We start from the raw sequence: 13,138 nt of genomic DNA on the forward strand, positions 1-13,138 counted from the left end.
TATTTCAACACTCTTGCTCTTGCAGACACATCAACTGAGTGATCTTGGAAAATGGGAAATCGTCAGCACTTATATAACGCTTTTTAACCAATTTTGCAAAGTGCTTTACACTGTTTCCCATTCAACCATTCACACACACACACACACACACACACACACACACACACACACACACACACACACCCCCCCCAATGGTAGCAGAGCTACCATGCAAGGCACTAGACTGCCATCAGAAGCAACTTGGTTTCAGTGTCTTTCCCAAAGGACACTTCAGCATGTGGAGGGGCCGAGGAACAAACCACCAACCCTGAGATTACTGGACAACCCGCTCTACCACCTGAGTCACAGCCACTCCAAGGAATTCTGTCTATCCACAATTGAAAGGTGTGTGTGTGCATGAAGCACCTACCACAGTGCTGGTATGCAAATTTCATGCAGGGTAATAAAAGCTTAATATCTGTTAGCTTTGTTTTTAAGACATTATGTAAAATGACTTACGTTGTGATTACAGTATAATCATAGTACATACAGTGGGGACGCAGATGAGCAACAAGGCAGTTTGTGTTTCTTGTGTAAATATATAAAGGCATCTTCATGCCTCATTGCTTTGTTTGGTGTGTAACAGATTTACCACTATGCTATAAGACCAATAAAACTCTGAGCTTTAAAAAGGAAATGAAAGAATTGTCTGAGCTTGTCAGAAATTCATGAGAGGCTTGTACTTGCAAGCTAAGCTGGCTGAATGTCAGTAACTTCCTAAATGGATCTGCACTCTTGTCATTTTGAAACTATGTTGTCAGGTTTTTTTTTTGTTTTTTTTTAGCTAAAAGGGACAGATCATACCTGTGTCATGTGTCTAGGAACAATTAGTAAGTCTGTATAGATAAGGAAGAACAGCTGGCTTAACCACTTTTCTTTCATTATGGACTTCAAGTTAAAACTATAATAAATTCAGAAATACAGTTGCAGCTATAGAAGAGAATTTATCCACTGTCACCCAGATGAGGACGTGTTCCCTTTTGAGTCTGGTTCCTCTCAAGGTTTCTTCCTCATATTGTCTCAGGGAGTTTTTTCCTTGCCACTGTCACCTCTGGCTTGCTCATTAGGGATAAATTGATCAATTTAAAATGTATATCCTGAATTTATATATTTCTGTTGAGCTGCTTTGTGACGATGTCCATTATTAACCCTTGTGCGTCCTTATGGTCATTTTTGTCTTTTTCATTTTTTATTTTATTTGATCATTTTGTCTGTGTTAATGCAAACAGCATAATCTTTGCAAAAGGTATGTATTTTTATTGGAATTTTAATATTTCACCCTCATTTCCTTTCATAAATCTATTTTAAGCTAGGTACACAAAACAGCTACACTCAGTACCCTAAGGACAAAAATGTCCCCATTGAAACCCATTCAAACTGCAAATATTTAATCCCCATGACGTTTAATTTTAGACAATTTTAAGCATAAAATCATGCATTCTGTGTGAATAGGTTTTTATTTTGTTTACAAGGTTTCAAAACATTGATTTAAAAAAATATATATATTCTGAAATGTGTAGTATTTTCTCAGGTTTAGCCTCTGGGGAAAATACATGCTTTTCCTTTTTTCTGATTCTGCTGTATTATAGAGCGCTGCAGACCAACTGAGTGAATGATGTCGCTATAATTGCGTGTGCTTGTGTGTGTGTGTGTGTGTGTGTGTGTGTGTGTGTATGGATATCAGAGTTGTGGTTTGTACGTGTGTACTGAAAATGTTATGTGTCTGTGAACAGTCTGAAAGAAAGAAATGATATTGTACTGGAAATCACAAATCCCACCTTATGTATATGAGTCAAAGGAGGTTAATGAGCTTTGAAGATTTTTGCATTTTATGTAAAGAAACTGGTGTTTAAAGGGTTAAAATTCTGAAAATGAATGAATGTTTGGTAGTTATGATCAGAAGTGATGCTGGTAAAAAAAAAAAATCGAAGTCAGTGAAAGCGGAAAAAAAATAGTAATATATAATATTTCTATGACAGTTTTTTGACATGGACATTTTTGCCCTCTATGGACCTATGTGTAACTTTTTTTAATTGACGCACAAGGGTTAAAACATTGGACTACCAATCGAAATGTCAAATCCCAACACTGCCAAGTAGCCGCTGTTAGACCCTTGAGCAAGTTCATTAACCATCCACAGCTTAGTTGTATGAAAAATGGCAATGTAAATGTAACTAAATTTATTTGTCTTATTAATTTTGCCTTAAGAGTAAGCAGAATTCTGCACTCACAGCATACTGTATGTGTAGGCAAAAGAAGAGAGCCGTCAACTGTGGACTGAACAGATGACCTTGTGGCGGTGTGCACAGCAGACAGTTTCAGATTGTTTAATCATTGATAAGAGAATCACCATGCTTTGAGGTCAGAGCATGAAACTGAGGTTAGTGTGATTTATTAGTTCATGTATTTTGCATTTTTTGTGGCCTTGCCATCATGGAGGGACAGTCATTGAATTTGTTCTGGGCACTGGTCATCCATTAATATGTGCAATAGGGATTTTTAATTAAAATAATTTGTTTTGTCGTGGGGATTATAATTATATATAGTGGAACTACTTTTATGGGTCATTATTTTTGCATTACGTGAACAAAAAAAAAAAAAACTGAACCAATTTTTGGGGGGTTGATTGCATACTCTCTCTACCCTGTCAATCAAAATGACACTCACCAATCACAGGCATCTGTGAGCTCATGTATGTGGTAGTGCATTCCTCTTGTGGCATTCTTGTAATGATATACCTTTCCAATTACTTTCACTGTAGTTACTGAACAATGTGCTTTACAGTGAATAACTGAATAATAAGGTTGTATTTCATAAGTAATGATTAAGTTGTATAGCATGATCTGTTTTGTAATTAACAATGTGTGAGGAAAGTCCCTTTCTGGATCTTTACACGCACACATACGTAAGACTGAGAGAGAGAGAGAGAGAGAGAGAGAGAGAGAAAGAGAACGAGAGAGAGAGAGATGGGGGGGGGGTGGTTGGGGGGGAGGGGGGGTTGTTGACTTAAATTATGTTCCCTGACTGGTTAGAGAGAGGAAGAGGACATGCGAAAAATAAACAGTTAGGACTGACCCCCAGAATAGGATCAGATGATAGGCTGAAATAATGGTGGGTGTGTGTCTGAGTGTACGAGAGAGTGCTGAGCTACTCTAATACAACAAACACATCTATACTTAGTCTTATAAGCACTAACTTGTATAAGCACTAACTCGCAGGAATATTGTATGGACTGCAGTAAGTGCATGTTAAAATTACACACTGCACCCATGTATCATAATGCTGCTTCTAGTTAAAAGTGTTAACTTATAGAATTGACAACATGTTTGGTAAAGTGGCTATGATACACATCTGGATAGCTATATACCATCAGCTGAATTCATTACATATGTGGCACAATGTGATTCTTCAACAACTGCCAGCAGGGCCTTTTGTCATGAGCAAAAACATTTGAACATTGATATATTGGCCTGGAGCAAATACTCTGAGACAATACTTACTGGATATTGAGCTTGGCTGCATTTTTCTGATCACAGTAAACCTTTTAAACCACTGTAGGATAAAAGTATACTTAATAACCTATTTTCTCTCTCTTTTGTGCGGTGTGCGTACTCCTGCTGCCTGATGTGATGCAATGCTGATTCATCCTGATGGAAAATGAATGTCCTTAATGCCATCTTTATATGTTAGTCAATAATACAGTGTCATTATTCTAATACAGTGTAATACAGTGTCATAATACAGTGTTATGAACGTGTCACTTGGATGCAGATATGCAGCCTGTCCTGCTGTGTGTCCATTGGAGTGGATTTCCGTCTGGACTCTCTTAAGTTGTGGGACGTGAGCAGTGGAATTTCTGATCTCAGTGTGCACAGTTTTGCAGGTGAATTGAATTTCATATGATACTTTACTTTCTGCAACACACAGTGTTGATCATTGTGTAAAATAGCATTGAACTCTGTGGAATTGTTTCATTGGTCAAATAAATAATCAAATGAATGAATGATCAATTCTGCATCAAGTTTGTCGTTTATTGTAAAGACTTGATCTTCACAAAAGAGATACATCTCAAAGAAACACTCCTACACGATGACAAAGTGAATCTTTTCATTAACATGTCAGTGCGTGTGGTTTTTAAGATTTTTTTTTTCTTGAAGATGAATACTCCAAACATGCCAGAAGCTATATGTGCAGTAGTGCTGTGCAGCCGGTTGTTTGTAAACTGAGTGGTTGAATATGATATATATGGGACTGGCCATTTCAGAGACTGTGAACTGTCTCTATAAAACTATTGCTATTTCCTGTGTGTACATGTATCTGTCTGTATGTCTGTCTGTCTGTCTATCTCTTGCTCTCTCTCTCTCTCTCTCTCTCTCTATCTATCTATCTATCTATCTATCTATCTATCTATATACACATTTAATAAAATGTATAGTACAATTATAAATAGTAAATTCTGAATTATTATAATAAAATAAGAAATAATGTGTAAAATTAACATTTGATATTGCACATTGACTGCCACACAGAAAAATAAGCTTTTCTGTTCAACCTTAAAAAGCGTTCATTTTTAGGAGTTAAATAGGATGTAAGAATAGCTGAAATTGCTATGCCCTCTAGTGGATATTGTTGGTAATACACGTCATCGGCTAGTCCTGTTACTGGTGCTGAATATCCACAAAATCTTAAAGAGCATTCACACACAGCCTTTAAAAATATACTGTAATCCAAAAATAGTTGTAGGCATTCCAATTTGTAACTGGAAGGCAGAAATAACTATAAAGTCTCATCTGACCACAAGTTATTTAGTAGTTTATGTAAATGTGTTGGTGAGTGCCAGAGAGACGCAGCCATTTTGTTGGTTAGTGGTAAGAACACAGTTAATGTAGTGGAAGATAATAAGGGGGAGCCAGAAAAGTGGCCTGGACTAAACAATACAAAATCTGGAATGATCCTTCATTGTTTATACATTTTTTAAACTAGGCGATGCATCTTTGTGGACAAAGAGCACGTGGACAGTATAATGTAATGTATTGTAATTGATATATATATTGTCTTAACTACTAAGTGTACAGACTGTAAAAACTGTAAGTGAGATTTTTTGCATCATATTAAACAGTACGTCTGTAAACGTGTGTCTGTGTGTGTGTGTGTGTGTGTGTGTGTGTGTGTGTGTGTGTGTGTGTGTTGGCCTTAACCAAATTGTCCTGTATGAACAGATCATTTACAGCCATCATCTGTTTTCTCTTCATCCAGCTCTTTCTGTTGTGTCTCGGGTAGTTCCTGGTCTTGTGGACTGTTTGTCTTATCAGTTGTCTTCCCAGATTTAAGGTAAGCTTCTAAGTGCCCCAGAAGATCAATAGTGTGATTGATCAGTAAAGCCAGCCAGGCCATGCCAAAAAATATCCAAACTCCCAAGATGCAGCCATACCAGTCAGGGAAATCAATGTTAGGATTATAATCTGAAAGGCAGAGTATGATGGAAAAGAGAAAATGAGAAGAAGCGCATATGTAAATGAGCACTTGGGTGTGGTGTTTCTGTAGTTTGTGTACAGTATGTGGGTGTGATGTTTCTGTAGTTTGTGTACGGTATGTGGGTGTGATGTTTCTGTAGTTTGTGTACGGTATGTGGGTGTGATGTTTCTGTAGTTTGTGTATGTGGGTGTGGATTTCAAAATCTTACTTGCAACAAAATCTCCAAAGCCTACTGTACTGAGTGTGATAAAGCAATAGTAGATGCCCTGTGCATAGGTCCAGCCTTCATATGTCTTAAAAAATACCATAGGGACCACCAAATAGAGGACTGCCGAGCCAATGAATGATGCAAAGTGGAGTGACACCAGAACACATTTCTGAGAAATGAATAGAAACATGTGCACAAAAGCTGAATGTAAAATGGAAATCTGTTTACATTAGCAGGTTTTTATTATTTGTTCAAACTGCTCATTTATTGAAATTTATTTAGACTGTCACTTAATGTTAGATGCTAAATATTATGGATGGACTGAAGTTTCACCTGGTAGCTGCTCTTTTTCGCAATCGAGGTGCAGAAATTTCTTTCGATGGCCAGCATGTACTTGCCCACTTGGTTCAGGACCACCATGTTAAGTGGAATTCCAAAAATGGCAAAGATCACACAAAACATCTGACCGGTCCACGTACTAGGGGTGATGTTTCCATAGCCTTTGCAGAACAGAACAGTACCCATAGCCAGTCACAATGGTAATCAACAACATGTGTATTTTAACTGCTAGAATACAACAAATATTCATGTGGACAGGCTATTTAGGCTGTACTAAGCCAAAAAAGGGTTAATATCTTGTACTAATGAAAACACAATGAAAATTTTTTTAAAAAATTTCTTCTTCATATTTTCAAACATACAACATACAAGATCAATCCCGTTGCATTGACTTACCAATAGTTGTCACCACGGTGGCAGCAAACACTGCCGAGCTGGTGAACTTCCAGAAACCTCCGGCTGTTTTGTTACTTTTCAGACTCATCCCATTCCTAGTTATGTCCAACATAAACTTAAACACAATAAAGAGAAACACCACATCAGTCTTCAGCAAATAGATAACTTCCTACTACTACAAATTGTTTTCATGCAATAATAATAAAAATTGCACTTGAGTCGCCATTGATCTAAAATCCCTATCTACTTTCAAAGCTAAATCTTTAGCTCTACAAAAATATTTATAATAGTCTATTTTCACTTCTAACATAATCAGTTTCTTTCCTCAGTTAGTACCAAGACATAACACTAGAATGTAGCCCAAGTATCATCTTACATCAACAAAATGCTGTAACAATTCCCAAAACTTGGTAAAATGTTATGGTTCATTCTAACATTTACATTGACAATACATTGCATACCTCCAAAAAAGAGGTACCTATTAAAACTACTAGTCACCTTACTGCTTCAAGGACTGATATAATATTACTGATGAGAAGCAATTCAACATTGTATTATTATATTATACAGTATATCATTGGCACACTGAAACTTTTGTTTGTTTTTTTTGTGTTGGCATTGTATTGGTAAATCATAATGTTGATGTCGTGTGCATTATTGTGTTATCTGCATAGTTGTATCCTGTGGTTTTATTAATTAAAATTACTATAGAACAGAAAAAGTGTTTTAGCTGAATTAGACCTGGAAACATTCACCTTTATTTGTAACATCAATGATGTTATCAATCCCTCAGCTAAAGCTATATGTTAAAACAATACAAACATTATTGAATATGCTTGTGTCAGACTTCAAACTATCATATTCTAAGAACTAGGGAAGCCACTCTATTGCCTCATTTGCATTGCAAAGTGCATTTGAATGTCTGTGTGGTTTTTCACATGAGCACAGCAGTTGTATTTTGAACTACGAGTGTGTGTCTGATAAGCAATGCCAGACTCTCCCAATGTTATCATCATTATTATCTTCCTCATAATCATGATCATGATCGGGCAGCTGTGGCTCAGGTGGTAGAGCGGGTTGTTGGCAGTTCGATTCCCGGCCCACATGACTCCACATGCCGAAGTGTCCTTGGGCAAGACACTGAACCCCAAGTTGCTCCCGATGGCAAGCTAGCGCCTTGCATGGCAGCTCTGCTACCGTTGGTGTGTGAGTGTGTGTGCAAATGGGTGAATGAGACACAGTGTAAAGCGCTTTGTAGAACTGTAAGGTTATATGTGCAGACCATTTACCATCATCATCATCATCATCATCATCATCATGCTTTGTTATGATGTGCAGGGTATGGAAATTCATTAATAGAATGTATTCATTGAGTATTAATATCATACAAGTTTTGTAGAGACTAATATAATTATATCAGTACAGCAATCACAATCCTTTCCCCTATCCAACACACTGAATTCATTTCACTTATTTCCGCTTCAAAATCAACTTATCTACTACACCGATACCTACATATTTCTTTAAACAAATACCAGGTGCAATCGAACCTCCATTAAAAAATTACACTCCTTTCCCTCCCTCTTTACCACTGATAAAAACCTGACCGTGATCATTATCAGCTCTCAAACTACAGGTTTCCTCCTTTATCTCTAAGATCATAGAAAATGTTGTAGCTCAAGAGCTAAACTGATACTTGCATAGGGTCAGGATTTAGGCCTCAATACAATAGAGAAATGGCATTGGTTAAAGTTGTAAATGCCCTATTTCTGGCCATTAGTCAGGGTTCTGTCTCCTTTTTTTCATGATGTACAAGGGCAGTGATAGCTCAGTGGTTAAGACATAGTAATTAGACGGTCACGAGTTCAAATCCCAGCACGACCAAGCTGCAGTGGTTGGGCCTTTAACCTTGCACAGTATCCTATATCCTGTCTCAACTGTGAATCACTGTGGATTAAAGTGTCAGCCAGATAAGGTACATGTAAATGACTTAATGACAGTGCAGCTTTTGTTATCATGGTTCACAGCTTTCTACACAGACGATTAGAATTTTTTGCAGTTAAGGGGAATGGCTCTTTTCTGGCTCATTTCTTATATGACTGATGGATATTAGTTTGTAAATGGTGACTCTGTGCATACAAAAGTTTGGAATTGCACCTGGCTCTGTTCTAGGGCCTCTGATTTTTGTCTTAAATATACTACCTCTAGGTACAGTTATTTATAAAGATGGTATTAGCTTCCACTGCTGTGCTGATGACTTTAGTTGACCTAAAGCAGCTTAATAAAGTTGAGGAATATATAAAGAACATTATACACTGGATGCTGACTTAATTCTGACAAGACAGAAGTACTTGTACTAGGACCACAGGCAGCTAGAAGTAAGCTTTCTGATTATGTAGTAACTCTGGATGGCCTTTCAGTTACATCATGTGGAGCAGTGAAAGACCTTGTTATGATTATAGACTCCAGTCTCTCATTTGAAGCTCATGTAGATAATATTACTACAATATGCTTTAAAAAAAATCTCAGAAACATTGTGTTAATCACGACAATAAATTAAGTTAAAATAAACTTACCTTAAAAAAAAAAAATTAATAATCTCTTCAGGACCTCACAAAAATGCCCAGGTAGAATTTGCATTTGACAAGCCTGTTCTAAGAACTGCTGCTGTAATCATAAACACTGTCCCAGGCTCCTCCCAGGTCTCCTATTCATATCTGCTCACACTGAAAATCATTTCAACACACTTTACCTTCATTCTTCTACAATTGCATACTGTAATGATTTATAAGCCCTCTATCCAGTGTCGCCAAGAAGAGGATGAGTTTCATCCATTGAAGGATTCTTCCTCATCTCAGTAAATCTGCTTTGTGACAATGTCTATTGTTAAATGTGTTACGCAAATAAAATTAATCTCTACACATTTTCCCATTATAATGTATGCAAGGATGTATGAATATTCATGATATTTAATTTCATGAATACTCTGTACCCCTATATCCCTCTACACCCCTGCCATACTTCCTCCCTCTTTACCCTGGTGATGCTATGCTCTGAGCTTAGTTTACTTTATATGCTATTACAGAAATTAGCCAGTTAGGTAACTGCTAGTAAACTAGCTTTCAGGTTAACATTAGCAGGATGTCGCATGTATATACAAGCAAGATTTCAGTATTTGAGCCTGGGTTTACACTGTCATATTCTCTGTGATTTATTTAACAGTAGGTTAACCAATCAAAACACACCATAATAGTTAGCTATCTTGCATAGAATGCAGGTTCTGTATCTATTGATGACCACATTACCACGTTATTCTCCAATATTTACCATTTTCTGCCATGATACATATTGAACCATAATATATATTTGCAGTTTAGACGGTGATACATTTGTAAGAGCACCACAAACTGAGCTTATACTTAGCATTCCAGTGTTCTTTGTGAAATTGCTAATAAATTATTTACAGGGAAGTTCATTTAAAGAAAACTGAGTGTAGGTGTGTTTTCAAATACAGTGGTGGTCAGTATTAGTTTACTTGACTTATTAGACTCAGAGGACTCTAAAAAGTAGCACCTAAAAACATTATACAGCCTCGATTCACTACTGAGTTGTGTGAATTGCTAATAAGACATGCCAGAGCTCTACATGGTAAGAAAAGTATTAAAAAATTAATTAGGTGAGTTTGTCAAATCATTGGATTTGCTAGTTGCAATTTGCTGAATTAGAATGGATCATAATTCAGTCTTGCTATGATGCATACTCTTGTTATATTAACTCACAATATTGTACATTTTTTATGCAACGCACATTAAAACATGATGGTGATGACCCCACAACATTCAAATTAGCTTGATGCCAGCTCATATTGTACAACTGTGTTGCAGTATGTAAATAGAAAATGAATATAATTTAGCATGTAAATATGATACAACTTGAATAACTGTGGCCGCAGCAACCATGGTGGTATGGTAGGACGGATCACTGATAATACATTGTGTGTATATTATTATCTTTTAAAAATAATAAACACTATTTTGTAGCTTTCAAAATTTTCTAAGCACGTACAATTATTTCATGTAAAAATAATACAAAAATAAATAAATAATAAAACCAGGCTTTAGTGCTGTTTTCCCTTCTGTTCTTTACCTATTGTGGTGTATAATGTACTTTCCCCTTTAATTGAACTAAACATAGGTTTGTGTCTTTCACTTTTGACCAGCCTGTCGATTTAAGACGTTAATTTAGTGTGAGTAATTACAGAAAAAATAAAGTGTTAAAACGATTACTGCATTTAATGCACTCCGCCCCGCCCCAGACCTGTACGTCATCTTAGCTTGCATGCAGTTGCTTAGTGACAAGCATGAAGCGAGGCGACGATCAAACTCTGCTTGGCCCTCTGAACGCCAACGTGCATGCAACACCAGTTCCAATCACAAGGCACAAGGTCTTTTGGGAGTAATTTCTCAGCCAAAATTGATGTGAGATTAATTGCAATTAATTTGATTAATTAATCAGCACATCATGTAATTTGTTCGATTAAAAATTTTCATAGACTGACAGCCTTAATATGCAGACGTTTGGTCTATGGCCACAAGCTATTAGGTGCAAATGACTTTGAATGGGTTCTTGCGAGTCAATGAACCCTATAGTTGCTCATGAAATATGCAGTGTGACCTAACCTTGAGCATGAGACTTTATAGACACTAGTCTATCTGTTAAATTCTCTCTATTGTGTCATTGTATGAGGAGCATACGAACCTTGCCCTAAATACATCTACTGTCTATTTGCATGGAAGTTTGAGTATTGACTTGAGCACAGGGAGTGGTAGAGTCTAGGATTGTTTGTGTTTTCCACTAGTAAATACCACAAGCCTGATTGATTCAAAGTGCATCTATGTACCTAAATATTGCATAAGACATATGCTTTCGTATATGCATCATCACATATATACAGACCTTTAGGTTTTCGGCCACTTCATCAGGTACTTAAAAGCAACTGATCAAATTCACCAGTCTGATATCAATCAACCTATAAAATAACCCATCTAGACCAGACCAGACATTTTGAAAATCTAAGCCAATACCCATTATACTTCTGTTAAATGTTATAAAGCAATGGTCACCAACCCTGTTCCTGGAGGTCTACCTTCCTGAAGACTTTAGCTCCAACCATAATCATGACCCCCTGGCTGTCTAATAATTGCCTTAAGAAGTTTTTGGTAAACTAAAAAAGGTGTTCGATTTTGGATAGAGAAGAAACCTACAGGAAGGTACATAGATCTCAAGGAAGAAAGTTGGTGACCACTGTGAATAAAGGATATAAAATACCACAGAGTGAGCCCATGGCAAGACTGAATGAACTAACACTGTTTTACCGCTTTATTTATCTTTATAAAAAAATGTTTTCATAACTCACGTCTCCCAGTTCCTCCAGACCACTTTGTCCAAGACATGGATAAATCTGGAGCATTTTTTCTTTCTTCACCTCCAGCCGAGCAATGTCACTCATTACCTGGTCTCCTTCCAGCTTCCAGAAAATGACCCCTCCAATAAGGACATATGTCAAGTACACCACTCCGAGCAACAGCACAGAAAAGAATTTGACAAAATTGAACCGTTTGAAAAGTTTTCTTAATTGAATGGCGGCCATTGTGGCTCCTGAGGCTTACTTCCAAGGTTTTAAAATGTGTGGCTAGTCCACAGTGCATAGCCGTTGGGTGTGGATTTACCCACGTTTGTGTGACAGGCAAATCAAACTACGTCCTTTAAGGCATAGCATGCAAATAATGGCTGACTGTGATTTAACGAGCCAGGTGGAGAGGGAATGAGGGAGAATGGTAAAGACTGGCTTTTCAGTGCACTCTGAAAATGTTATTAAGGTGTAGTCAAACAATCTATCTGCAGATTGACTTATAACACAATGGGTACTTGTGTAAACACATTATAAGCATGATAACAGAGATTTTCAACCAAGTTCAATGACACAGCAAATAGGTTGAATTATGATGATCCATTTCAAGTGTCTTGGTTAAATTGTCTCTCTTCTTCTCTCTGAGGTCCTCGGTTCAGTCTATAGTGACTGTTGTTATAAAGGAAACATCACCACATCACCAGATCATCAAATCATTCTGATGTGTTGTTTAATGCCTTGATGCTTCATTTTCTATTTTTCTACAAAGAAATACACACACACACATATTATATATATATATATATATATATATATATATATATATATATATATATATATATATATATATATATATATATATATATAAAATGTGTGTGTGTATTTCTTTGTAGAAAAATAGTAAATGAAGCATTTAGACATATTTACACATTACGCATTTACACACACACACACACACACACACACACACACACATATATATATATATATATATATATATAATATAAAATGTGTGTGTGTATTTCTTTGTAGAAAAATGAAGCATTTAGACATATTTACACATTACGCATTTACACACACACACACACACATTATATATATATATATATATATATATATATATATATATATATATATATATATATATAAATATATATATATATATATAAGTTATATAGTTATATTATATACAGTGGGGGAACTAAGTATTGAACACGTCAACATTTTTTTCAGTAAATATATTTCCAATGAGGCTATTCACATGACATTTT

The 13,138-nt window shown here is 36.3% G+C and overlaps 1 protein-coding gene across 1 annotated transcript; it reads right to left on the reverse strand.

Moving 5' to 3' along the window:
* Positions 1 to 4,884: 4,884 nt before the first annotated feature.
* On the reverse strand, positions 4,885 to 12,572 carry kcnk17 (potassium channel, subfamily K, member 17). Its single transcript, XM_053633893.1, has 5 exons — positions 11,874 to 12,572; positions 6,458 to 6,572; positions 6,056 to 6,222; positions 5,723 to 5,891; positions 4,885 to 5,501 (listed from the first exon to the last, which is right to left on the reverse strand). Exons 1-5 carry the CDS (start codon positions 12,105 to 12,107, stop codon positions 5,260 to 5,262), a joined length of 927 nt encoding a protein of 308 aa, XP_053489868.1. The 5' UTR covers positions 12,108 to 12,572; the 3' UTR covers positions 4,885 to 5,259.
* Positions 12,573 to 13,138: the final 566 nt, after the last annotated feature.

This window comes from Ictalurus furcatus, chromosome 9, assembly GCF_023375685.1.
Source record: "Ictalurus furcatus strain D&B chromosome 9, Billie_1.0, whole genome shotgun sequence".
In the NCBI taxonomy this organism is placed as follows: domain Eukaryota; kingdom Metazoa; phylum Chordata; class Actinopteri; order Siluriformes; family Ictaluridae; genus Ictalurus; species Ictalurus furcatus.

What these genes read in the sequence shown, in the direction of transcription:
- kcnk17 (XM_053633893.1), bottom strand. Translation starts at nt 12,107, where the DNA reads ATGGCCGCCATTCAATTAAGAAAACTTTTCAAACGGTTCAATTTTGTC. An exon ending in CGAAAAAGAGCAGCTACCAG is followed by an intron (nt 5,892 to 6,055) that starts GTGAAACTTCAG and finishes TTCATTTCTCAG; the next exon opens with AAATGTGTTCTGGTGTCACT. An exon ending in CTTTGGAGATTTTGTTGCAA is followed by an intron (nt 5,502 to 5,722) that starts GTAAGATTTTGA and finishes TCTGCCTTTCAG; the next exon opens with ATTATAATCCTAACATTGAT.